At 36.4% G+C, this 27,941-nt stretch overlaps 1 protein-coding gene across 2 annotated transcripts in view; it reads left to right on the plus strand.

Annotated features, from left to right (window-relative positions):
* The first annotated feature begins 1,896 nt into the window (after nucleotides 1-1,896).
* LOC128991295 (nuclear pore complex protein Nup98-Nup96) overlaps nucleotides 1,897-27,941 on the plus strand; it is a 45,096-nt gene continuing 19,051 nt past the window's right edge. The window contains exons 1-18 of one of the 2 annotated variants that reach the window (XM_054414068.1): nucleotides 1,897-2,004; nucleotides 3,934-4,137; nucleotides 4,532-4,780; nucleotides 5,920-6,137; nucleotides 6,792-6,939; nucleotides 7,291-7,467; nucleotides 10,549-10,649; nucleotides 13,426-13,723; nucleotides 14,522-14,711; nucleotides 18,283-18,400; nucleotides 20,072-20,215; nucleotides 20,477-20,721; nucleotides 21,294-21,365; nucleotides 21,762-21,922; nucleotides 22,501-22,722; nucleotides 23,393-23,646; nucleotides 24,935-25,057; nucleotides 25,990-26,122. In XM_054414068.1, coding sequence (XP_054270043.1) covers nucleotides 1,995-2,004; nucleotides 3,934-4,137; nucleotides 4,532-4,780; nucleotides 5,920-6,137; nucleotides 6,792-6,939; nucleotides 7,291-7,467; nucleotides 10,549-10,649; nucleotides 13,426-13,723; nucleotides 14,522-14,711; nucleotides 18,283-18,400; nucleotides 20,072-20,215; nucleotides 20,477-20,721; nucleotides 21,294-21,365; nucleotides 21,762-21,922; nucleotides 22,501-22,722; nucleotides 23,393-23,646; nucleotides 24,935-25,057; nucleotides 25,990-26,122 — 3,067 coding nt within the window. In that variant the 5' untranslated portion in view covers nucleotides 1,897-1,994. The remainder of the gene's footprint in view (nucleotides 2,005-3,933; nucleotides 4,138-4,531; nucleotides 4,781-5,919; nucleotides 6,138-6,791; nucleotides 6,940-7,290; nucleotides 7,468-10,548; nucleotides 10,650-13,425; nucleotides 13,724-14,521; nucleotides 14,712-18,282; nucleotides 18,401-20,071; nucleotides 20,216-20,476; nucleotides 20,722-21,293; nucleotides 21,366-21,761; nucleotides 21,923-22,500; nucleotides 22,723-23,392; nucleotides 23,647-24,934; nucleotides 25,058-25,989; nucleotides 26,123-27,941) is intronic. The other variant, XM_054414069.1, reaches the window with a different exon arrangement.

Consider the following 27,941-nt stretch of genomic DNA (forward strand, 5'->3'; position numbering starts at 1 on the left):
TTTGAGATTAACTTCAATGCAATCTTTATAACTAAGTGTTATAATAGATAAAACATACACTATCTATGGTGTTATAAAGATTGCATTGAAGTTTACCCCAAAGAGCTTCGCTTTGCTCCGCTCAAAAACAGAAATCAATTGAATGTCCTCCTATGCACTAACAAACGTAATGTCTTATGTTTACGATGTTTTCACGATCGCGGAAGACGATTACGATGGCTACAGGAATGCGGGAAATACAATAATAATACGAGAGGGTGATAAGAATTATGCAGCAATCGTGCAAGACGATCATAATAGCCACATAACCGCGGGAAAAGACCAGAATATTGCCATTCATGGAAGACGATGTGATCTCCACATGGCCGCGGGACATGATTGCCATTTTGCCGCAATCGTATGAGGCAATTACTATGTCCAAACGACCACGGGGAACGATATTAAGATGTCTTCACGCCCGCGAGGGGTGATCAGAATTTTATTGCGATCAATGCGATCGCGCAAGAATGATAGTGTCCACTCGATCGGGGGAAAAGACCAGAATATTGCCTCATTTGTGGAAGACGGTGGTGATCTCCACAAGAGCGTGGGAGATTAAATTACCATTTTCCATTTTGCCGCCATCGTGGGGGGCGATTACTATGTCCATACGACCGCGGGGAACAATATAATGATGTCTTTACGGCCGCGAGTAGTGATCAGAATTTTCCCGTGGTCACGCAGGACGATGATAATGTCCACTCTACCACGGGAAATGCTATGGGAAGGAAGGGAAACAGGTCCACTACGTGACGTAGGAAGTGTGGTGAATGAAGTAGTGAAGGCTAGCAGTTAGATTAATGTATCTAAAGTAAAAAAAATAAAATGCTATATTTATTGGCATACACTGTGGATGCGATACTGCCTGGTGTGGATTAACGTCCGCACGAGTGAGTACTACGACGATCCGCATTACTATCATGAAAATTAGACCAATTCGTATATACTAAGGCAAAAATGTGGTTCGTATTCCACTATAAACTGGGGCCCATTTCATAATAAACTACAAGTTACAACTTGTAACTTGTAATTTCCATTAGATTTGCATTAGGCAATCAGCTGATTTACTAATAATATTAGTTTGTACTTTATTATGAAATGGGCCCCTGTAGGTCCCTTAGTTGCCATTCTTTGTATGGGCTATTAATTAACAGCTGTGTCTAAGGAATAAGTCGGCCTTAGTCACTAACATGACTACAATATCTCGCCACTCATTCTACACTCATCTCTATTCATACTTGGCTTAAAATAACTACTTTGTATGGTCGCCATTTCATTGAAAAGTATTAAAGTAAGTATTAAGGAAAAGAGGTCCATGACGTTGGATGTGGCGAAGGAAGTAATAAAGGATTGCGGAAGAGTGTTGGAACGCTTTTTGGGGCAGCTAGATTAACGTATCTAAAATACTAAAATGCCATGGGAAGAAAGAAAGGGATACAGGTCCACGTAGGAAGTGGGGAAGGAAAACTTGAAAATCATACTGTATTATGGTTTCAATTTATGGTGATCTATGGTTTCAATTTAGTGAACTTTTTCTAAGGAAAATACCATGTCAAATTGATGATAGTACGTTACTGGTAATTTGATTTAATTGCGTATTTTGGTGAATTATGCAATTGGTTACCTAAGCTTAGATTATTTGATTATATTCCTTGCGTTAAACAGCATTATTAAAAATCTGATTATTATGTTTCATACTCTTACCCTCTTCTCTTTTCAAGATGTCTTCTTCTCCTTCCTCGCCAACGAAAAAGTCATTCCATTCCACCACGGGAGGGAAGTTTAGCGTACCACCGTACCGTACCCAACCAAACCCAACCGATCGTTTGGTTTCGTTTCTGGTTTTGGTTTGTGGTTCTTGGTTGTGCCCAGTTCATGTCTTGTCAAGTAAAAGTCGAAAATACTGATTTACGTCTTTAATTCTCAACTAATCTAATAAACATTTATTTTACATCATGTTTCAAGGTAAGTTTTCTCTATATAGGCCCTAACTTATTTACGATTATACAATTCTTCTTAGCAGCATTTGTAGTGTTACTAATAGGCTTGTCAGTTTACTGCGTAGGGCTCTTAGTCTTGTGGCCTCAAGGGTTGCACAATGCAACTTAAAATGTGAATTAAAAATACCAACTAAATTATGTCATTATTTTTTCTAATATTAAAGATTTAGATAAATCTTAAGGTAAATGCTTGTCTATTATATTTCTCTTCAAGTAGGCCTGAGTATAGGTTAGGTCTCTAGGCCTATTATCTGAAGGGCTCAGATTTGGGATTTCTTCTTACTAGATAGGCTTATACTGGTTTAACTTGAGCCTAAATGGTTCTCCACAAGTTAACTTATAAACTGAAGTGTTAAGATTTGGGATTTCTTAGATCTGCATTTCTCATTTCATGTTAAGTAACCTGAGTCAAACCTTTCACCAAGATCATTAGAAGGGCCCAACCATATACAGACCTACTTAGACTATATTTGATGTTATCATCATGATAAGTTATTAATGTGATGGGAATTTTTTTTGTTGATTCCGGCACCGGTAATCGGATACAATCTAAGTATTTTTGTGAAAAGAATCTTTTAGTGCACAACCATTTAATTAAAACTGGTAGAATCGTGAACTTGTTTTTAACTCTCCGAATGTTAAGCGTCGCAAAAGCGACGCACAACACACCCGCTGTGGTGTTATGCGTAGTTTTACACACGCGCTTTACACACCCGCTGTGGTGTTATGCGTCGCTGTTGCAACTCACAAACATCGTTTACGGCGAAGGCTCTGGGACTGACTGAATCAGATTGAACTGGATCGAGATTGGTATCGTTATTTTCGGCAGATTCTAAGCTTTCTCCTGATGTCTGTTTCTAAACGCTTTTAATTTTAGTTCCGATCATATTGTAGCAGACAGATGACGTGCGCATTTGTAAACAACTTGGTTAACCTCACATCGATGACTGATGTGTTTTATTACGTTTATCATTCTTTTTGTGTTAAAAATTAAAAGTAGTGATATACGTAGTGCATTAAGTTTATAAGAAGATTTAAGTGATTTTGAAGGGCTGGTTGATGATCCTGAAGAAGTAGGTAGTGATATTGATGTAAATTATCTGCCAGATTCCTACTTAGCTATGGTTAGGCTATGTATTCTTAGCTAACGCTAAATGTACAAAATCTGTTTTTTACCCATAGGCTAACTTATTTATTTGAAAATTTACTTCCTTATAGGCTATTATTATATTTTTGGAATCCTCATAAAATTTAGAACAAAGTGGTTAGCCTTAAAATATTTGTCAACCTAAAATTATAAAAATTTGTTAAGCGCAAACATAATTTTTTTTCATTTATTTTATCATTTTTAAGAAATGTTGACCCCACCAATATTGTTTAAATTTTTTTTAAATGTTTTATATATTACATTGAAGCCCATAATTTTAGAAACAAAATGATGTATAACAGTACCGGGTATACTTTAGAGTGTTTTTAAGTTTCTAAGATACATTTTAATAAAACCCTGTGATTTCGCAATAAATGGGCCAACATTAATACCATTACGATGAAGACTTGGAGGGTTAAAGTTAATAAATCCTATAATCAACCAGTGTGTTAAAAAAGATAGGTAGAGACTAAGTTACTTCACATTTGATCAATAAGTTAGCCTACATTAAGTAGGCCAAGGCCTAGTGAAAAGTACCTACAAAAAGTTGGTAGGCCTAACTTTGGCCTAGGCTAAGTTGCTGAATGAACAATGAATAGCCTAAGTTAGTACCGTAAACATTAAGTTAATAGCAATATGCAATAATAATACTAGCTTAGTAATAATAATTGTTAATTTTTGACCTTCATAAACATACCCTTGTAAGTCATATAGGCTACAGGATTTTTAATCACACTTTATTTTTAGGTGGTGGTTTTGGGACTGGTACGTCCAGCACGTTTGGTTCATTTAACAAGCCAGCCACCAGCTTTGGCAGCACACAGCCAGTGTTCGGCTCCAGTGGAGGCTCTTTGTTTGGATCCACGCCACAACCCTCCTCGGGTGGACTGTTTGGATCCTCCACAGCCGCACCTGCGTTTGGCCAGCCGCAAACAACCACTCCCTCTTTTGGTTAGTGTACATTTGGTGTCAGTAGCTGTGTACCAATAGTTTGGGTATACCTATTTTAATGTTTTTGATCCCTTAAGTTAATGAGTTAAAATACTGTACTAAACTGACACATTTGTTTGAGGAGTAGGCTACAGTATGGATATTGATGTAAATTATGGTGAGAAGGATCACTGAACAACCTTTTTACTCTTGCCCTTGTCTCATTCCACCATTTTTTTGTGTTTGTACATTGCCTTTGATGTTTTTTACATTTTATATTAGGAAACGGTCCAAACCCGGATCTTGTTACTCTCTGACATCATTTTTGTAGAGTAGTCCAAATGTAGGCTAGCCTACTTTCTAGCTAACTGTGTTGTTAAAATGCTGACTTACGGTATTGATTCCTATATTCTAGGAGGCTTTTCAAGCAACACAGGCACCGGTCTGTTCGGTAGTAATCAAAATGCCTCAACCAGTAGTGGGCTTTTTGGCTCTACAACTACATCAGCGTTTGGTCAAGCAAAGCCCGCGTTTGGAGGGTTTGGGACCACCCAGACTTCGAGCTTGTTTGGTCAACAACCCACGGCCCAGACCCAACCACAGTCCACCAACATTTTTGGCCAAACTCCTGGCACATCTAGTACTGGACTTTTCGGTTCTTCAGGTTGGCTACTTCAATTTCTTATATTTATAGTTGTAAACAATTATTTAAGTGACATAATGTACAATATTTTAGTTAAACAATAAAATGTGACATATCCTAATGTAACTAGGCTAATATTTTAGTTGGAGTGGAATTTGTGTTTTAAAACTGTTATGCACCGAATTATTTTTAGTTTGAATATTTTTTTTTCCAATTTCTGATTGTTATCAGTTGAATCTAATGATTTAGTAAAGTAAAGAGCTATTTTGTCTAAGATTTTCAGAAAATAGTCTTTAAATCCATACTATAAGTACATCTATGCTATGTATCAGTTACACTCTTTCCATGCAAAAAGTCTGTTACAAGTCTTTTTCTAAATAAGTAGTGATATTAACGTAGATTAGAATTCCAACTAACTTAGGTATCTGAGCTCCAACCATATGAATCTCCAATTATCTGAATTGCTTACAGAAAAGGGATTAAAAAAAAAAAAAACCAATAACTACAGTTAGCACCTACTTAATAAACATCTTTATTAAAGAAGGCAGGAAATTGTGATCGCAGAAAAAACCTTAACATTTCCCACGGTCATGGAAACATCAGCATCGTTTTCCACAATTGACAAAATCTTGAATATCTTCATTGTCTCCCGCCGTCACGAAAAATCAACATTCAAAGCATGAACTTTTTCAATCACAGAATCTTCATAAACACAAAACACCCTAAATTTAATTAACAATCCAATTATCTGAGTTTGGTAGCCTACGGTCACAATTGATTAGGATAATTGGAGTTCTACCGTGGTAATTTCTTGAATACTGTACTAAATATTTTTGTAATTCTTGAATAGAAATTTTGACATATTTGAAGAGTTTTTAATTATATTCCATGCATTTGCGTGCTGAAATTTTTAATTGAGCTGAGCTTATTAATAGTAGCCTATTTGGGAATAAACTTAATTTCCAGCCATTTTTGAGTAAAGTCTTCTTGTTTTTAAAAAGCTTAGCGGTCCTTTGAATTTGCATTTATATCGTGTAAACTAGATTCTTCAATACATGGACTGAATGCTTGTGTATATGTCGGGAACTTATTACCTTTCTTGTAAATAAAATCTGAAGAAACACTTGGCTATAATCGGGCCTGATCACTCTGTTGTTCAGGAGGGTTCGGCAGCACTCTGGGAGCTACCGCCAATCAAGGCACTGGTGCTGTCAAGTTTGTGGCAGTCACTGGAACCGACAGCATGGTGAAGAACGGCGTCTCTCAGACAATCAGCACCCGGCATCACTGCATCACCTGTATGAAGGAGTACGAGGGCAAGTCCCTGGAAGAACTGAGATTGGAGGACTACGCGGCCAATAGGAAGGGACCGCAGCAGGTAAACCAAAATGTCTTGTTTGAAGTATTTATCTGGTTTTGGCCCGTTTTGGGCATTGTAAAATTAAACACACATTCGTTTATTGTACTATTTTAACTAAGCTTACCAATTGTTTAAACAGCTTGACTACTTTTTAAACACCATTTTCTTGCTTCCGTATTACGCTCATCTGAACCCCCCAATCCTTTCACCCGACAGACACATTGAAAATGTTCAATATACTCTTCTGCTGTTTCTTCACATTTGTATTTCTCAAAGACAAACTTCTCCATTTTTCTTTCCAACTCGCTGTGAGACTCTTAATCAAATTCCCTATCACTCTTCTGCTTCCTTCTAGACATCTTCGTCGCCAGTGTAGTATAATCACAAAATAAAACAAACTAGTTAAAGAAATTACATTTTAATCTTAATGCTATATCTACACTAACTCAAATCATCACACAAAATAAAAACATAAACCATATATGCTTTCAACAAGACAATAAAATAAAGACTATTAAACATGTGATCCAATATCACACATGTCCGTATTCTTGCTCAGGTGCTGTAGGTACAAAAAAATTCAGTGCATGTTTAAGTCGAAGTGTTTTATATACAGTACATTTTCTAAATGTGTATTTTGTACAAGATATTACAGATTATACATGTTTCCAGGGTGTTCAGCCAAGTGGCGGGTTGTTTGGGTCAACTCCGCAGCCATCCTTGTTTGGTGCAGGTGCCAGCAATACTACTGGAACTGGCACCGGACTCTTCGGTGCTACTGAAAACAAACCCTTATTCGGAAATACCAACACATCCATAGGTAATATTTTTTCTACCTTATTCATAAAAATAAAATCAAAACGTTGTAGCTTTTAATAATATTTGGTTCTAATTCACATACAGTACGATTACAGTATCATGTTATTAAATGAAACATGTAGATGTCCGATAGTAGATGTTATAGCTTGGCAGAGCTAGCGCTTCCATTTTGGCGTCGGAACGTTTCTGGTTGCAGTAAGCTGCCAGCCACTGCCACTAGCACACTTCCGCCTTTTGTATTTTCATACATGTATATTTTTTATGTTAACATTATGTATGGACTTTGTAGAAAAATATTCATTAGTCTGAAGTTGACTTTAAAATGATGATGTATGGTTGTGATTGACTGCAGGTTTTGGTCAGACCAGCAATGTGTTTGGCAACACAGGGAACTCTCTGTTTGGCAAACCAACAACTGCAACTCCTGCATTTGGAACTCCAACTACGACCACAAGCTCCTTTGCTTTCAACTCCACCCCCAACTCCAACCCTTTTGGCTCCAACATGGCTCAGGTTAAACCTTTTGGAAGTGAGTTGATTTATTTAAAATAAAACATAGTGTAATTTACCTTAAGTCTTTCAAACATAAAATACATGCCTTTCTGATGTCATTTGCAAACGTAATACTTATAATCTGTTGGTTTATGTGGTCTAAATCGGTAAAACCTTTTGTACTGTCTCCAACTTATTTACGAGAATCATCTGAGCTAAAATCTATCATTGTAATTGTTTCCGATTATTTGTTTCTGTTTCTCAAGTGTAGCTTACTCATCATTTGTCCAACTTTAAGGATTGCTATTCCTGTCTAGGAATTAAGTCCAGGGATTAGTTAATTAGATTAGGTTATATACTGCTACGAATTCTACCAAAGCCACTTCACCACTTGGATGAGACTTTTATGGAGTAAATTTATCATGATTTTACTCTTCACAATAGAAATAAATGTCAAGCGTGTTAAAATCATAATTGTTATTAGTGATGGGCCGATTCCAAGATTTCTCGATTCCGATTCCGATTCCGATTCTTAAATTTGAGATTCGAATCTCGATTCCGGACTCGATTCCGATTCCAAATTCAATTATGTTTTATGAATGTGTTTAAAATTGTGAAATCAGTACAAGCTTACCAAGCATGTTATCTATATGTAGAATTTACAGGGTGTCCACATTCTGGAAAGTCAGGGATAGTCATGGAAAGTCATGGAAAAAAATGTTGGTCATTGAAAGTCAGGGAAATAGGCAAGAAGTCATGGAAAGTCATGGAAATTTCCAATTATGGATGGATTTGAGGGGACCATTCAATGCTCTAGTCAGCCGTAACCCGGACTGTTATAGCATTTTTCAGGATTTTTCACAAATGTTCGACAATTCAATTTATTACAATTGTATTATTTTATGAGTTTTCGGTTTCTTTTAGTTCATTGTTGTACCTATTGTTCTCCATTGTTATCTGTTATTACATATTTCAGTATTTTCTGCAAAATAACATGTCCAGACAGTATTATTTGTGTGTGTATGTTATATTATAATTTGCGTGTAAAGTTCGTGAGTCATGGAAATCAATGGTAAATGGTCATGGATAGTCATGGAAAGTCATGGAAATTAATGACAAATTTTTTGTGGACACCCTGAATTTAGAATGTCACACATTCAATACACATTTACAAGGTTATTGTAAAATACTAGCTATAGAATATTATAAAATAACTTTTACATGTACTATAAAAAATAATTCATTATCATTATAAAAAATCAAGTCACACGATTCACAACAAAAGTAAGTAGAAAAAGTCAAAAAGGAAAAAAACAGTGTTAGCAGTTGAGCAAAGTAGGCCTAGATGCTCCAAGACTACTAGGCCTACCAGGTTGATCTAGGCCTACATCTTCATCATCATAACCTAACAGCTGGTCATTTTCCTGTTTTTGCTGTTTAAGTTTAATAAATTCGAGAGCATGAAAAGTCCTAATATGTTTAAACAAGTTGGATGTGGTATGTGACTTACCACCTCTTTATAATCGTTTTTTGCATATATTGCAGGTAGCAAAAAGGCTTTCGTCATTTTCCTTTGTAAAAAAGTCCCACACGTCACTTTTCTTCCTTCTAGACATGATTTTTGTTTGTCCAAATAAGTTAAACCTAACAATAATACAAACTAACAATCACGATAACTAAAAACAAGGCAAGCTCAATAGCCTACGTTTTACTTTTGGGGTTAAAGTTGATCTTACAAATTGACAAGTTACTATTTCATAACAATACGATTTGTTGATGCCGTCGGTACTGGAGCATGGAGCATTTAAGTATTTTTCACTTTATCAGTGTTGCCACTGTTGGCAGACAATAACGGAACCTGCAAAACTACTCTGCCTATCGGCCATTAAAATACCCAGTGTTCGAAGATTTACCCGTTGATTGCAACACTAAACGAGTTTATTTACAATATCGCGCACTTGAACATTTATAGGTTGTTAAAACCTTCCAATTCACTGTACAAAATTACAGTATATTTCCAAGCCCAAGCCCAAGTCGCTTTTAGGCTATAGGACGCTCGCTCTAGTCTCGTTGAGTAGTGACGTTTCGGGACCGAATACGAAGTGTTTTGTTATACTTTGGTAATGAATGGTAGCTCAGCTCTGTTTAGGGATGAGCATCGATAGTAGATGTTTTCGCATCACCGATGTTTTTCTATCGATTTTCGTTGTTTTTCACATCGATGTTTTTGACCAAGTGTATTGAGATATCGATGCTTTCCGTTACTGGAGAGTACAGAGACCAGACGAAAAATTGAAGAAAAAACTCTATGTCTTAGTCCCAAAAACATCGATGTTTTCACAACGATGTTATCGGTTACTGATAACATCGTTGTAGCGATGCAATGATTCAGTTAGTAGCACCAATACTAGAAAAATACCGGTATGGATCATAAACATAAACAAATGACGTTGTTGGCCCGAATCCTCTACTAATAGCATTGAACATATGTTTTGGCAGTTCCATTTAAACAATGTGAAATAATTTGTATTTTCGGGCCAAAAATGTCATTGTTTATGTTTATGATCCATACCGGTATTTTTCTAGTATTCGTGGTTAGTAGCCTTGGTACCACTGGTTGATCTAAATCGATGCTCATCCCTTTCCTTGTATGTCTTGTGAGCTGTGACGCAATGCTTACTCGCTCCAGTCCAGTTTGCCCGAATCTCAAATTCCCATCTGTTAACTGTTTCTCATTGTACCAAGCCTCTGTATTGAGTTCGCATCTATTATTTTTGCAATACGCTCGCTCTAGTCTCGCTGAGTTAGTGACGATACGACCAGGACTTGTTGTTTGCTCAGAGTTGCAAGCAAATCATTAGCAATCTGAATATTTGTTTCTTTGTTGCTTTATATGACGTTTATGGCTGATTTTAACCAATTTTATCAAAGAATCGAAGAGAGTTGGAATCGATCCCAAACCCACGGAGATTCGAATCGAATGCTCGATTCGATTCCGGCGGAATCGAGAGTATTTTGGAATCGAGAATCGGAATCGGCCCATCACTAATTGTTATACATGTGTTAGAGTAGGCCTAATTACTTTATTGAACTAACTAATGAGTTTTGTTTTTGCCAGCCTCACAACCGCTGTTTGGTACGGCTACTTCCCAGCCTAACACAGGATTTGGCTCACAAACCCCTGGATTTGGCAGCACTTTTGGACAACCAGCAACTCAGGTTTGACAAACACCTTAGGCTTATAATTTATAAACCGTATTAGCCTATGTAAATGGTACAACCAGAAATTGCAGAAAAATAAGTTTTAACTAGGCTACCCCATAGCATTCTGGGGACTTAAAATCTACTGTGATTGGACAGATTCCATGTGCTTTATTCAAGTACGGTATGATTTTATCTAATAAGCATAAGAAAGTGCCAATTGAAATCGTCAATTTACGTGATTCAATTAATTTGATATCACGGACGATTACTTAAGATTAAACTTCAGAAATGACAAATTAAATAAATGTTAACAAAAACCATATTCTTTATTTCTTTCATCAAAAAACAACACACTAAACTATTATCTGTTTTTAACAAAATAATTGAAAAACATACCGTAAGACTGTTTATTTATTTTAATCAGAAAACAGTCTTTTGGCAAAATATCTATTGAGGGGGTTATAAATGATTAATCATCGTACATCAATCATATCCATATTTAAATCCCAAAGTATCCATGAACTTTTGAGAATTAACTAAAAGTCACACCTAGGGATGGACGGGTCCCGAAATTTCGAGAATTTTTCGGGAAAAAAATATTCCCGATTATCGGGACAGGATGACATTTGACTCGGGAATTTTTCGGGACGGGATTTGGTCCGATCGCCGGCGATTTTGCCGCTTCGCGAGTGCCGATGACGCCGCTATTGCGAGCGATAGGTCCGCGAACGCAGGAGACGAAGTCGTTTCGACGATTGCGCCGTGAACGCGGAGTCATAACGACGATCGCACCGTGACCCCAATTATTGGACCGACGATCGCGTCGTGACCGCGGAGTCATAACGACGATTGCGCCGTGACCGCGGAGTCATAACGACGATTGCGCCGTGACCGCGGAGTCATAACGACGATCGCACCGTGACCGCGGAGTCATAACGACGATCGCGCCGTGACCGCGGAGTCATAACGACGATTGCGCCGTGACCGCGGAGTCATAACGACGATCGCACCGTGACCCCAATTATTGGACCGACGATCGCGTCGTGACCGCGGAGTCATAACGACGATTGCGCCGTGACCGCGGAGTCATAACGACGATCGCGCCGTGACCGCGGAGTCATAACGACGATTGCGCCGTGACCGCGGAGTCATAACGACGATCGCACCGTGACCCCAATTATTGGACCGACGATCGCGTCGTGACCGCGGAGTCATAACGACGATTGCGCCGTGACCGCGGAGTCATAACGACGATCGCGCCGTGACCGCGGAGTCATAACGACGATCGCGCCGTGACCGCGGAGTCATAACGACGATTGCGCCGTGACCGCGGAGTCATAACGACGATCGCGCCGTGACCGCGCAGTCATAACAACGATTGCGCCGTGACCGCGGAGTCATAACGACGATTGCGCCGTGACCGCGGAGTCATAACGACGATCGCGCCGTGACCGCGGAGTCATAACGACGATCGCGCTGTGACCGCAATTATTGGACCAACGATCGCGCCGTGACCGCGAGCCATACCGACAATCACCCCGCAACCACGGAGTCATACCGACGATCGCGCCGTGACCGCGAGTCATACCGACGACCGCGCCGTGACCACGGAGTCATATCGACGATCACGCCATGATCACGGAGTCATACCGACGATCGCGCCGTGACCGCGAGGTCATACCGACGATCACGCCGTGGCCACGGAGTCATACCGACGATCACGCCGTGACCACGGAGTCATACCGACGATCACGCCGTGACCACGGAGTCATACCGACGATCGCGCCGTGACCGCGGGGTCATACCGACGATAACCCCGTGACCGCGGAGTCATACCGACGATCACGCCGTGACCGTGGAGTCATACCGACGATCACGCCGTGGCCACGGAGTCATACCGACGATCACCTCGTGACCGCCGTCATTTTGACGATAGCACCGTGACCGTGAGTCATTTTGACCGCGAGTAACAAGTTTTTACAGGTACCTGTAAATTGTTACCCATTTTTTAGTTTTTATAGATCAGTGCCACAAACGGTAAAGATTGATTTTGTATGCCTTTTTGGGTAACTGCAACACTCAAGACTTTCTTTTTATGCACAGAAAAAAATCCCGTCCCGTCCCGTCCCGAAAATTGGGAAGGAAATAAAAATCTCGTCCCGTCCCGTCCCGAACTAAAAATTCAATCCCGTCCATCCCTAGTCACACCCCTATAAACCATATACTTAAAATGTTCGTAATGACGAGAAACCTTGCGCAAAACTATCCATTATTTCATAAATTGCCCTTTAAGGTAATTCCTTTCTAAAGGGAAAATTGCCCTTTAAGGTAATTCCTTTCTAAAGGGAACTTTCCATATACCTAATGTTAAAAATACCTCAGCTGTACTTATTTGTTTGTTATTCTTTCAAAGTGTGATCATTTGTTTCTATTACTATATTCTGTTTTGTTTATTTCAGCTTAACTTAACCTATCAATAGTTTTATTAATACTTTGAAGTCAAACGCGGTGAAGCCCGAGGGTAACAGCTAGTTTTGGTAATTACAGTTTTATTTTTGGCAAGAAAGCGATTTTATTTAGGCCTACATAGAGGCTCTAGTTACTTGAGAGGTCCATAGGTCCATTGTACTGTACTATTTATATTTAATATTGTTCTACACCGTATTTTTATGTAGGACATTCCAGTAACTGCTGAATATCTAAGAAGAATATTTTAGACAACCAATATTAATCAAATGTAGTAATTTTTTAGCTTTGTCATTTAGTTTATACCTGACATAATTTTTTCCAGAGCACGAGTCTGTTTGGTCAGCAACCAGCCAAGCCTGCATTTGGAACTGCTACAACTCCGTTTTCCTTTGGCCAATCCTCAACCACCACGGCGGGAACGTCTTTGTTTGGGGCCAAACCCACTAACACATTTGGATCACCTTTCGGCTCAACAGCAACGACCAACACGGGCTTTGGCACAACAACCACAGGGTTTGGGGCCACCAATCAGAACACTTCGCTGTTCGGCAACAACACGTTTAAACCGCCTGCGTCAAACTTCAGTTTCAACCCGACTCCCACCTCCAACAGTACGCTAGGTAAGGCTGATGATGTTATAAGATGTTACATAGGTGCTTTTAGTGCTTTTTGAGTCTAAAGGACCATTCATTTTATTGATGTTTTTCTTATTATTGTTTTGAAAAAAAAAAAATTAGTACATTGGGTCCTATATAAAAAAAATATGTGAGCTTCACAGTTAAATCTTGATCAGGTTTGATCACTATAAATAAGTAACTCTCTGCCAGTTATAAGAGAGTTTGGCACTGTTTAAAGTAAATAATAAGACGGCATCTTCATAACAGCCTATATAGATAAAAATATTGATTTGACAATACCTAGTTATTTAAAACTGCTGATTTATGTAGTGTTTTAATTCCCAATCACATAAGATAAATATTTTATTTGTTATATAACCTAATTTAGATTACATAAATAACATCTGTTGAATACTGTAACTACTTTTAAATTATAAAGACATTATCAAAAATTAAAATTTTTTCGTCTTAAACCTTCCAAACATTTGTCGAAACAACCTCTTGGTAAGTTTGGCTTAAATATATTCAGCTGTTATTGAATGATAGTGTTAGAAAGTTTGCATTGAAGCCGATCCCAAAAAGCTTCGCTCAATAAAAAAACCAACCCTTGTTTCAATGGTAATTGTTTGATGTCATTTAAGTGTTCATAATGTTGAATAGGTAATGTAGTTTTCACGTTGTCCAGGTATTTTTTGGTTTCCTATTGTAATTAATTTAAAGATTAGAAATTGTACAACCTTCATTTCTTTTCTTTTAATTTGGTGGCGGGTACACATGTAGCAGTGGATATTAACCTTGCAGGCCTGAATCTAGGAGGCGGTAGCTCGCTGTTTGGTAACAACGCCAACAAGCCGAGTTTGTTTGGCAGTACGAACACAGGCACAGGACTGTTCGGCAGTTCTGGTTTTGGCAGTAATACCAACACTTCGTTCGGCAACAACACCAACACAGGCCTGGGTATGAGCATGCCTATGGGATCACTTCTTGGAGGGTGAGTAGTTTTGCGTTGAACATGAGAGAGACGTTGGAATTGGTTAACTCAGGAACTCGCTAACTCGGTCGTGTGTCGGAACTGGCTAACTCTGGAACTGGCTAACCGTCTAAGTCAGGAATTGGCTAACTCCGGAACCCGCTAACTCGATTTTGTCTCGCGGCGGAATTCGCTAATTCTGGAAGTCGCTAACCCGGCCGCGCCCACTGATCGGAGCGTTGCCAACCTTGTATGACGAAATAATCGTACACTGCCGTATTTCAAAATGTCAGTGTCAATGAAGATACAGTAAATGTTATTGTTATTTGTTATCAATTCTACTTTTAACAGATAACTAGCCCAAAGTAATTAAAAAACATTAAAAAAATCATCAAAAAGTGATTTTTTAAATTTAACATTACAATGGCCAATTAAATGTTTATGATTTCGATCTTAAATATAGATGCCATCAGTATAAAAGAAAATAATAGAATATGAAAAATATTAAAAATTCCGTTAATAGGTACTAAATAATTAAACCTCTACGAAATTAAGCTAAAATACACGCAAGTTATCAAACACGGAAAGCAAATTTAATCGTAATGTCGTAATAAACCAAAACTATTAATTAATACAGTCATCAACCATCGTAACTTTCATAACTAATTCATAGATTTAAAATTAAATGTTCGTCGTTGAATCGTCCAACGTGTACAAATATGACATAGACTAAGTTTCATATCAATTTATAGAATAGCTGTAGAGGCCTAAATCTATTCCTAATAGTTTAAACCAAAGCATTGTACGCCTGCTAGTAAATAGTTGCCTAATTCTAAAATGTGTTGACTTTTTTAGCAATAATGTTGCATGTTTTAAAACAGTTTTTAGATTGTACACCTTAGCATCACTAGTAAATAATAGGAGTAGAAGATATAATATTCATATACTAAAACGTGACAGGCTTATTTTAATTCACGATTCTTAATCAACGACTTGACGGATTTTCCCGAATTGAGTGTTGGATTTTCTTTATATTACTTTCACAATCGAAATAAACTATACCAAGCCATTGCTCAATTCCCCGTTCCCCGGTACTGAGCTACTCAATAGACAATAGCTTTGTTTTTGGATAAGATCAAGTAATTTTAGCTATGGCCACCATTCATAAAAATGATAACAAACAAGAACGACTGGGTCCATTTAGAACCATAAAAACTCCAGACTTTTAAAAAGTAGGCCTACTGAAAGACGTAAAATTAATATTAATTAAACAAAATTAAGAGGATGACCCGAGTTCTAACTAATACCCTACGATTTCAGAAATTTACAAGTTGTATTTATGCATAGACAAATTTGTAATGTAATCCATGAATACATTAGGCCTACCACTTTATAATGTATTGATCAATATTTATTAAAATTCAATAGCTCTATTTTTGAAAAAAAACATAACCACTCCATTGTATTTCTGTAATAACGTTTAACGTGTAAATTTTATCATGATTTATGATTCAATGTAACAAGCCCAGTATATAAAATACGAACTTAATAATTTTATTTGCAGAAGTTCACATAATGGTATTTATTTGAATAAAAGAAAGAAATGGCGGGCTACGAAAATAGCTATTTCATTACATGAAAAAGATCCAAATTAAATGTACAATATTATCTTTTTGCATCCCATGCAACTATTTAAGTAAAAAAACCCAATATGAAACCCCCTTATATTAAAAGTACATTTTTCATCCTTATGGATCAGCTGAAGTCAGTTTTATTGTTAGATCTGTCCGGTGCACTGTCTTTAGTGGTCGTGTTTTGTTTACAATTGTTTATTGTTTCAGTCATTTAAAACCTCGTTTAACCAAGTAAAACGTTCTAATCACAACTAATAACACGTCCCCTAGTTATATAACCAAACAGTAAAGAACAAATCATAAAGTTAACTATAAAATAATAGAAACACAATTTCGTCAACACTAGCGATCGGTGTCACCGGACATGAACTAGACACGAACAACGAGCCTCAAAGCATGCTCAAAGTTAAAATGAGATGTAAAGTTTACTTGTGTTGGTTAGTCTATGGTAAGACTATAATGCATTTTCTACCCTAATAATCATAAGAATCATATTAAACATACTTCTGAATATATGTTTATTTTGTCGACTACGTCGCTCTTAATCCTAATTATTCGTAGGATACGACATTATGGTACCGATATAGGTACTACACTTTCGGCAACACTGGCTAAAAATCTTCGTGCTTGGCTCCCATTGGACGGCCCGCGAGGCTTCTGATTGGGAGTTAGCGAGTTCCGCCGAGGGACCGAGTTAGCGACTTCCGTACGAGGACGGAATTCGCTAACCCGGCTCTAGATCGGGTTAGCGGGTTCCGGAGTTAGCCAATTCCGAAACCGAACAAGTAAGTGAGTTCCTCTCATCGACCAAATTTGAAGATAGGGCGTTTACATGGGGTTAGCGAGTTCCAGAGTTAGCCAATTCCGCGGACCCACATGAGAACATTGAGTCTAAAGAAAGGAATATAACTATACACTATACAGATATTCTGGTTTATTTTTTATTCTAAGTAGATTTGGAAAATGAGATTGGGTTTCATTTCAAGCGCTTTAGAACATTCTAAAAATACACACTGAAGACACATTTTTCTGTAGAACTTTTACTGTTCTGTATCTTAATAGATTTCTTAATTTAGATAGAATTTCCTAAATACAGTACAAAAGAGTTTATACAGGGTGACAATTAAGCCTTAGGACGACTTAATAACTTTAAAACGAAAAGAGATATCACAACCAAATTTAGCATGTCATTACTGGCAATAGTAAGCTACTTTTCTGTGTACGTAGTGATTGGATGTGACCTATGGGGGACGGCCCACAGGGAGTAAATAAAAAATCTTAAAGGTAAGCTTATGTTGATATGCTCATCAAATTAAAGGTCTTATTGAACTAAAAACAATGCCGCAAACCAGACCTCAAATAAACAACCGTGTAACAATAGTTACCTAAGTAAAAAAATACTACATGAGCAAAAATAGTGTTTATTAGTACAGTGGAATCTCGATAACAAGCTCCTCGGTATCAAGTCGCTTAACACACCTAAGTCACATAACAAGTGTCATTTTCAAATACCCTTGATTTTATATTACCTTTAGTCACGTGTTATTGCAAACCTTGATAAGAAGTCACTTGATAAAAGCCTCATTTAATAATCTCCACAAGAGACTTGTCATTGAGGTTCTACTGTAATATACCGTACTTGTAAGCAACTAATTCAACTAGTTTTATTGAAATAAGAAATTTACTGCAGCCAATAAATGCTGATATGATGTCTAATCTAATCCAAAAACCAATAATATTCATTTACCTTTCCATCATATTTATTACTCATATTTATTAATGTAAGATTTTTAAATACATGAGTGATATGAGAAAAAGATATCCTGCTTATCAATTTTTTATTTCAGCGGAAAAACTAATGTTGATTTGTTTATTTCAATCTAAGTTTTAATGTGGTATCAAAGATACTTTGCTCATCATCTTTGTCAGTTAAATTATTTGCTAATGTTTTGTTGAAGGAGTACATTTACATCGTCCAATGCTAGCCAGCAAGCTGCTAATCCCCTCAATCAGCATATCCTAGCATTAGCCTCGATGCCGTTTGGTGACAATCCTTTGTTTAAAAACCTTCTTCCTGTAAGTATAAATATAAACGTTGTATCATAGACTAACCAACACAAGTACTAGTTCCTTATTCTTATTACTTATTGTGTAATTGTAAATTTTAAAGCTCATTTCTCGTTTCTAGTTCATGTTGGTGAAACTGATTGCAAGGAATTGATGAAATTTGGTTCCTTATTGGGGTGATTTCATGATTTGTGCTTTACTGTTTGGTTAAATAACTAGGGGACCAGTTATTGGTTATGATTAGATTGTTTTGGTTAAACAATGTATTAAACAACTTAATTACAGTACGCTCTTGCTCATCTGGATCGGCCTTGTCAGGACTCCCGCCAGTCCGGATTGGCAATAGTGATTTTTTTTAGCTGCACAGTACAGTAGAAGTCCGATTATCTGAGCTAAACGGGATCAAGACTATCTCGGATAACACGGCGGTAAAAACTGTAGGTTAAAATTAGACAAAATTCGTATTGAAACTGGAGAATTCGGTTTATTATTAGAGTAATGGTGATTTATGATTAAATAAAAAGATATTTCTCTACCAACTCATTAAAACCACTATTAATTCATTTTGCATTTACGAAAACATCTAATTTGAACCAAGCAGCAACAAAAAGCTGTGAGAACCTTACTTTTACTTTCTCCCCCTATACATAGTATATGGAGAAAGTATTGTTTTCGTCAACATTTTCGAGTTTGAGTTTTGAGTGGATAAAATAAAATAGCGGAAAAATTAAATTTTCTCAAAAATGGCCTGAACGATTTTGATACAAATTTATGAGGTTGTAGCCCTTTGAATTCTGAACAAAATGGTACAACTCTTATTTCTGTAAAAATTACGGTTCAAAAGTTATTGTAAATTATGTTATTTTTCCATTAAATATCCCCATAAAATAAGAGAAAATTGTACTATTTTTTTTTTTAACCGGTTTAGATTGAAATTAGTATGTGATAATCCTTACAATTCCAAACAAATAGTGCAACCTTCCATTGCTGTAAAAATTATGGTTCAAAAGTTATTGTAACTTATGTTATTTTCCCACAAAACACCAATCTAAAAAACAAAAAAATGAATTTTTGAAAAAAAAAAAAACGATTTTGATTGAAATTCTTCTGTTATGGTTCTTATAATTCCAAACAAAATAGTGCACCCCTTCATTCCTGTTAAAATTACTGTTCAAAAGTTAATGAAACTTGTGTGATTTTACCTATTAAATACCATAGTTACTCTCATCACTTACCCATGATAAAGGTTGTTGACAAGGTAATGGGAGAAAGTATGTGTCAGATTGCTGATACCGTTTGTTTTCTGTTGTTTAAGTGCAGTGGTACGGTATAGCATATATGCTATGGTAGATGTGCTATACTATAGTATACAGTAAATTATAGTAAACCAAATTTACTTAAAATGTGTCCTCTCCCATTGCAAACGCTAAGCATGAGTATCACTGCAATAAGCATTTTATACTTATACGCCAACCCCGAAAGACGGGTACTCTGCTAGTAGAAAATAATATAATGTGGAAATGAGTATTACTCCAACATTCCTTTGATGAATTATGTTGATGACAGTTTAGGGTTGGTAAGGTATGAAAAACTGAATCCAATTGCTTAATTGAGTTGTATTGTCTATAAAAATGAAAGAAGTATAAAAATGTCAACGTTTCTAAATAAATTGTTTGTCAGACGACCGGTAAAACAGAAGAGTTGCTGAAACCTGCTCCTGGTGCAACACAAAAGAATCTTCTCAATGGAAACAACTTCAAAGTATCTACAACAAACACTGCTAAGATCAAAATGAAACCAATTGGGACATCTACGCTGACCAAAGTGAGTGTTTAACTTAAATAGTAGTTTGTATTAATCTTACCATGCTTTAGGAAATTTCTCATCTGAGGACTGAATGAGATTCTAAATTCTGAAACGTCGTGAAAACCTTTGTTTTTTTACCAATCCAAGTGGAAAACGCTCCCATTTAGTCTTACCATTATGATAAATGAACTTCAGACAAAGAATTTCATTTGTTTTAAATAATAGACAAAACTTTATCAATCATTAAATTTCCGTTTAAAACATGCCAATTCTGTGTAGGTATCTCTCTTCGAGGGGCTGGAAGACGACCCCAACTATTTCCAGAAGATGCAGATGAAGCCAACCATCAAGAGGCTGGTGATATCCGGGCGGGGCCCTCGGTCACCCAAGTCTCCCATGGAACCAACCGGCCCCGCCAGTCCCTTCCTGCCTTTAGAGAACCTCACTGCAGACAAGACCAGTCCCCGCTTCTTCACACCCTTGGACAGTGTGACTTCTTCCCCTGCTGCGGACACTACTAAATTGTGGGTAACTTATTAACGACTCTACTAACTATTATTCTTTTCTATGAAGGGTGATTTTGCAACAACTTCAACATCTGCACCAAACTTCTAAAGATACTATATTATAACTATGATTGATGAAGAAAGAATGGATACACAACTGACTAACTTGAGAAAAGCACACTAATTCCTAAAAAAAAAATACCTCTTGTGGGTCTTAATATCAAATTAATTAGATTCCAGATTGTAAACTTTTGAGCTTTTAACAACCTGAAACACTTTTCTTGGCAAACCAGTTTTGTATCCATTCCTTCTTAATGTATCCCCAAACAAAATGCTTAGTCCTCCAAAAAACTACTCTTGGTTTTGAGCATCATACGGATTTGTAAAATCATGTTATAGAGAACTACTATGTTTTTCCTATATCTACTGTCCAAACAATCAGTAAAAATTTTTTGCTGATTATTTATGAAGATTAAGACAAACTACTTAAATAATTTGGATATCCCTACCCCATCAACTATGATTTTTATTGCCAACAAATTGTTTTCTTGTGAAATTTATGTTAAAAATATGTTTTTCCTGTAATTCAGAAGTTCATCTCAGAACGAACCATCGTCCCCAACAGCTGCCAAGGCTTCCTCTAAAGATGAAGGATCAAACACGTAAGAAATATTTATTATGTATAATTATTATTCTATTAACATTAAAATTGGTTGGATTATTAAAAAAGGTGTTAAATACATTGAATAGCTTAAGTGTAGGCCTACATAACAACAAATAACATTACATGAATGATAGTACGTAAATTTAGATGGATGTTGATAGTTATTACAGTTTGGAGATTAGTAACCTGGTACCTGTAACCACTACGAGGCCTTAAGCAGCGTAAATAGTTCTGATTTGTCATGTAAAAAAAAATCCATTGACTTATCAGCTTTACATGTTTTTCTTTTTAATATATTAATCAATATAATTTATCCTAATTATTTTTCTAAATATTTGTAAGTGTAGTATTGCAAAAAAAATTGTTCTCTTAAGTGATACTATTGTTTTTGCAGAGTGTTGATGACAACAGTAGCCCAAAGTCCTGAACCAGAAAACACAATGTTGGAACTTGGCGGTAAACTGGTGGCTTCCCCTACAACCACCACTAGTGCTACCAACACGACACTGGACAACAAAGAAAACCAAGAGCAGTCATCCTCCTCTACCAGCTCAGGTTTGACAATTTTCCCATTTGGAAATTATTGATAGAAAACTAAATTGCTCAAAGATGTTTGGTAGTCACCAGTTTCTATTCAAACTGTCTTATCACTGCATCTTTATCCGATCTTAAAACTTAATTTTTAAACCAGTAACCTATCAGCGCAGACAGCCACTGGGATGATATGTATGGCTGTGTCAGATAATTATTTGGACTTTTAAAATATTATATCCTCTGTAGCAATAATCATGAAATAAACAAATTCAACCGATCTACGAATAATAAATATTTCGTTCATAGGAGGTAAGCTAAACAAACCTATTCCAGCCAAGGCCTTTTACCAAGAATACTCAATCTATGAATAAAATTACCTGGCTAAAAAAATACTCGCTTTCTAGCATAGTAAAAAGAGCATAGTTTTTGCTGCAATATGCCATTTCTCATAAATCAGCAATGGCCAGTCTCGGCATAAAATATATGGGTAACTTTGTAATTGGTTTTGTGTGTAGGTATGATTACAGAAGCAACACAAGTCCACTAAAGTTCATAATTTTGTAAAGTACTTCACCAAAATATAACAAATTTGCCCTCAGACTCCGACACCTGTGAGCTAGTTTCTGACGCACCAAGTCCTACGGGTATCACACTGCGTCGTGTTGGCTACTACACAATTCCATCCATGGAACAGTTGGCCAACCTGCTGGATGAAGAAGGTCACTGTGTCGTAGATAACTTCACTGTAGGTCGCTACAACTACGGCAACATATTCTTCCCAGACTCATTTGACGTTTCAGGGCTCAACCTCGATGACATAGGTAAGAGAGTTGAGTTAAGTTATGCTCCACCACGTAGTCATTATAAGCCTATATTTAAGAAATTGTCTGTGGTGCCCTTAACCTGTATTTATATCTTTCAATGTCTGTTATATATTAAAAACAACTGTGATATTTTACTTTGTAATAAGGATGTACAACAGTGGTTGTAATGGTGCAATTTTACCACAGAAATAAAATTGTTATTAATCCACCAAGATGGACAAATAGAATGTATTAGTGTTTCTATATGTAATTAACCAAATTTATGAAGGTGGTGAATGGAGAAAGAGACACAACAGAGAACTGAGAGAACTCTACAGAGATCCAGATGTGGTGTGTGAATTTAAGTGTAGAAGAGGCTGGACATGTTTTACGAAGAGAGGAGCAAAAATAAGTTAAAATTAGTTTTAACTAAGAAATCCCGAAGGAAGACGACCGAGAGGAAGGCCAAAACAAAAATGGTGGAGCCAAGTAAAGAAAGACATGGAGCAACTAGGAGCAACTGAGGAGGATGCAGAGGATAGAGCAAGATGGAGAGGCTTTGTTGGTGCGGCCAAATATCTTCTTAGATATGCATGGCCCTGAGAGTAAGTAAGTAAGTATATGTAATTAGCACCAGTTAAACCATTGTGCAGTATAGTAACCGGAAATGTTCATGGATTGTTTACAGTACACTTCCGTCACAAAGAGGTAACCGTGTATCCTGATGAGAGTAAGAAACCTCCGCTGGGTGAAGGATTGAACCGAGCGGCGCAGGTGACACTGGACCGTGTCTGGCCTTTGGACAAGGTGAAGCGTGAGCCTATCAGCGACCCTGCTGCGCTCGAGGAACTCGACTACGAGGCCACACTGCGCCACGCCTGTGCCAAGATGGGCGCTCGATTCAAGGAGTATCGATCTCAAACTGGCTCTTGGGTGTTTAAGGTTGGTTTGTAAACTGTCTGTGTTAAAATGTTTGCCATTCTTTTGCATTATCTTGTTTTTTTTTTAATAAGTCTGTGTGAAATTCCAGGCTCTTGTATTCACAGAACTCCATTGGGTTCTGTTGTATGTTGTATTATACCTTACGATAAATAGCCTACTGTATACATAACAATGGTAGTGATGGAATAAAAGAAATATTGATTCTCCAAAAAAAGGCTTTAAGAGCTTTGACTGGAACGCACCCTGATCATTACAAACCTCTTTTTATAGATCTGAATATTCAAACTGTAGTAAATTTGTTCATTTATGATCTGATTAATAATAATAATAATAATAATAATATTACTTTATTGTCACATACACAAGAATACATTCCAAGTTTCTAGCGCAGCTAGAGGAACAGGTGACATTGTCAAACAGTGTATTATTATTTAGATATTTAAAAACCCTGAATATCTTCAATTTAATAATCACAGTCACAACACTTGTTTTAAAAATACCGCTCTGTTAGAATCCCATCGCCTTAGTAAAACTAGTAATTGCCACATAATTTTATCAATTAAAGTGTATAGTTCAGTAAAAAATAATATAAATATTTGTTCAATTAACAAATTTAGACTATGTTTTATAATTATCAGCTTCAAAACTCTTTTTTATAGCGTGGATGATTATTTTTAACTAGGGGAGAAATTGTTGTTTAGTTTTGTTTTCATTTCGGTACAGAATGTCATTATTGTGAATAGTGTATGTTGTAATATTTGGCCTTTAAGAATATTTTGTTATTTATGTTAAGACTTGGTTTGAGAACTGCAAATCCTGACTTTGTCGATTATATGTGATTGTAGGCTATCCTTATGGCAAATAAAGATTGATTGATTGATTTATACAAGATTATGCTTTCAAACAGAGGTTATAATTTGACGATACTTCTAAAACTCTTAACCCACCTGAGTCCTGCTGTAGACTGACGTCCGATCTTGCTCCTTGCATGAGCTATAGAGCAGCAGTCCAAGGGTTATATCTTTGCCCTTTAGCCCATCATTTTTTTCTTGTTAAGTATTACCTTTTTCTTGAGGCGTACTGTCAAGATAAATCTTGCTGTGGAAACTTAACAAGAATCTTTTGACTCCTTTTACAATTAATAAAACACATAAAACTTTTTAACCTTTAACAAGTGTAGGCTAAAGAGACTTTATTGGATGTTAGAAACAACAAGGTAACTTAATATAGGACTAGGGCCCAATATAAAGATCTACCAAAGAACTGATTTTGAAAACAATGTTTTTAGGTGGATCATTTCTCTAAGTATGGACTCTCAGATTCAGACGAGGATGAAGAACCGGTGTCGGACATCAAGAAATTGCGGCTGAGTTCAGCTCCCCCCCAGGTCTTCCCTCCGGGGCCGAAAGATGTAAGTACGGTATCTGCTAAACACTAGGAGCTCTAGCTAGAGGTCTACGTAAAGGCTATAGTGGCATTAAGGTTCTTCATATAACACAGAAGTTATTGCAACACAATATTGGTAATAACAAATGTTTCCTTATTGATTTTAAAGGTTTGTTAATAGTTATGCAATACTGACAGGTGTATAACCAAAAAAGGTTTGTGAAATATTTATTTTACTGTAAATTAAAGAGACAAATTTTATTAGTAGTTAGTTTTTGGCACCCCCTTTTGACAGGAATGTTGTACATTTTGTTACAATCCCATCATGTTTAATGGTCTGGATGTTTCTACATTGGGAGTGGTGCATAAATTTGACAAGGTCAAATAACTGAGAATGGCCAGGACTTGAAACTTCTGATGTTGTCAGTTGGTCCTCAGTCTAGGCCTATAGTAACAATAAGTGTGCTCAGGTGCTCCCCACAAGAGTTAGTGAGGAGTGTATAGCTATACTTACAGTTTATGTTGTTTAAAGATCAATAATAATAGAACATTTTATATTGTATGTGTGCCAAGTTGTTCACTAGCGTGACTTAGTCGATTTTACTCATCTAATTACCTTAAACATTAAATAACCGTAACCTTGAATAGATTATCTTAAATTTATCTCAACGCTCAATATTAATTCGGTTTGAACTTTGATTGATATAACAAACAAATAATAAAACTGTGTTTTAAAATTTTGAAGTTAATCAGACCTCTCCCACTATTAAACAGTTCTTAAATGTACATTAGCAGTATACTTTACAAACATAAAGTTACTATATAAATAATTATTGGTCATTATGTTGTCTCAATTTTGTTGTAGTTCAAAAATTTATTTATTTGTTTATTCTAAGAGGAAAAAACTCTAAAGTGTTTTGTCAATTCAAAATATTGATTTTGATTTACTTATTTCAGTTGGGTTTGAAACGCGGCCTAGATGGAGCTTGGATTCCTCCTCCCCAGAGTACCCCGGCTGCTTCACTGTTGGGGCTGGACGAAGACGATGAAGACATGAATGACGACCTGATCAAGACACCCTTCGACCTTGGTTAGTGACCTTCGTGACTTGATCGTCTATCTTCTTTTACGTGAAATTGCTGCAAACTTAGTGTTAACATGGAAGCTCCAAATATACCTTTACAGCCTTTGTGTGGAGTAGTTTGCTTACTTGGTGCATGTCGTAGATGTTGTTTTTCAAGGTGTAGTCTTGAGCGGGTGATGGGATATACCATGGGCTTTAGAATACTAAAGCATCCATCGCATGTATATGGACCAGCTGTAGCCAAATTTTGTTTCAGATATACAAGCCCCTCACAGAGCTTTGTACTACTGTCAAAATTTGATTAATTTCCTTGCATAGTTTTTGCTGTGATACCTCTATGCTATCATTTACAATGAGTTGTCAGTTGTCCTTATGTTTGACTTTGTTAAAGTTGGCGTATTTGCAAAAAAAAAAAAAAACCATTAAATCCAAATTAGCACACTACCGGTAGCTCATTTATCTTTACTTATTTTTTAATTTTTAAACTGGCTACAGCTTTGGGAATGGGAGTCTACTTAAATCATCAGTCAAAAGACATGCTGACTATAGAATGTTTGTTTAGTAAGGGGTGAAATAGTATCTTGTCAAAGAGAAGGACATTTGTTTTTGTGGCAAATGTTTTACATTCTACTAAATGAAATACTAAGAAAAGCTTTACTTAGAGACACTAACTGTACTGTAACGGCACGTAACGTAACCTTTTTGTGTTGATTTTCTATCGTTTTGTCTTTATCGAATTCTTGAAAAGTAAACTGAGCTATAACATTGATTAGTTATCTTATAATGTTTCCTCATCGAATATGATCAATCAATCTATCAATCAATTCTTTATTCAGAACATACAGCTACATTGTACATGAATGCGCTATTATGTATCATATTTGTTATCAATACATTGCTATTATATGTTTTATTTGATCTGTATTACTAAATGGCAAATTTGTTAAATGTTTGTTGAGAAGTAGTGTGATTGTTAGTTGTGTATTTGAGAATTTATGTCATAAAAGTGTAACCAAACATCCCTTTAAAATAGCTAAATAAGTTAACTTATCTTCCACAAAATGAAAAGTTCTTGTTGAAGTAGATGGGTTTTCGAAGTGTTATACACAACTTTTTTTTATCTCAGCTATTGTTATATTTTCAGACAACATACATTCTAGTCAGATTTTTATCAGTTTTAAGTGTTAAATATTTTTGTTTGTAGGACTTTTAGAATCTGTTTTAGAAATTTAGATGTAAAGCTACCAATTTCAATGTTAAAACAAATCGTTGAATCTTTATTTTATTTTGTTACCATTAAATACAGGTGTTAATGTTTGAACCTTCCCGTGTAGGTTAATTTGTTGGTAAACATAATCAAAGTATAATTTTGTTCAGATTTTATTTCCAGTTAAAAAATATGTGGTTTTCTTTGTGAATCTTGACCCTTCCCGGACAGTTGACACATATGCGCTTGTAGATGTAGTGGAAGGGAAACAGGATGTATCGGTCAATTTTGTAGACAAACTAGACAGTAATCGGGTTGGTGTTTCTACACTATTATGGCACTACTTTCCAACACTCTTAGTAATCGTTGTGTACCACTTTCACACTTTAAATTTGTTATGTGAATGTGAACATTTTTCTAGAACATATTTTCCATTTAAATTTATCATGTTATGCTAGTCAAATAAAATTTTGTGTAAAATGAAAATGTTATGTGGATGCAGACACCTTCTTCTTCATATTCACTAATGGGTAGCAGATATATCCACATTTATTTTGCTATTAAATTTTTTACACACTAAGAAATAATTTTAAAAGATATTTAGACTGAACTTTGTGT

The sequence above is a fragment of the Macrosteles quadrilineatus genome, unplaced genomic scaffold (genome assembly GCF_028750875.1).
Source record: "Macrosteles quadrilineatus isolate MER2022 unplaced genomic scaffold, UCM_ALF_1.0 Scaffold_4__1_contigs__length_99947679, whole genome shotgun sequence".
Taxonomy (NCBI): domain Eukaryota; kingdom Metazoa; phylum Arthropoda; class Insecta; order Hemiptera; family Cicadellidae; genus Macrosteles; species Macrosteles quadrilineatus.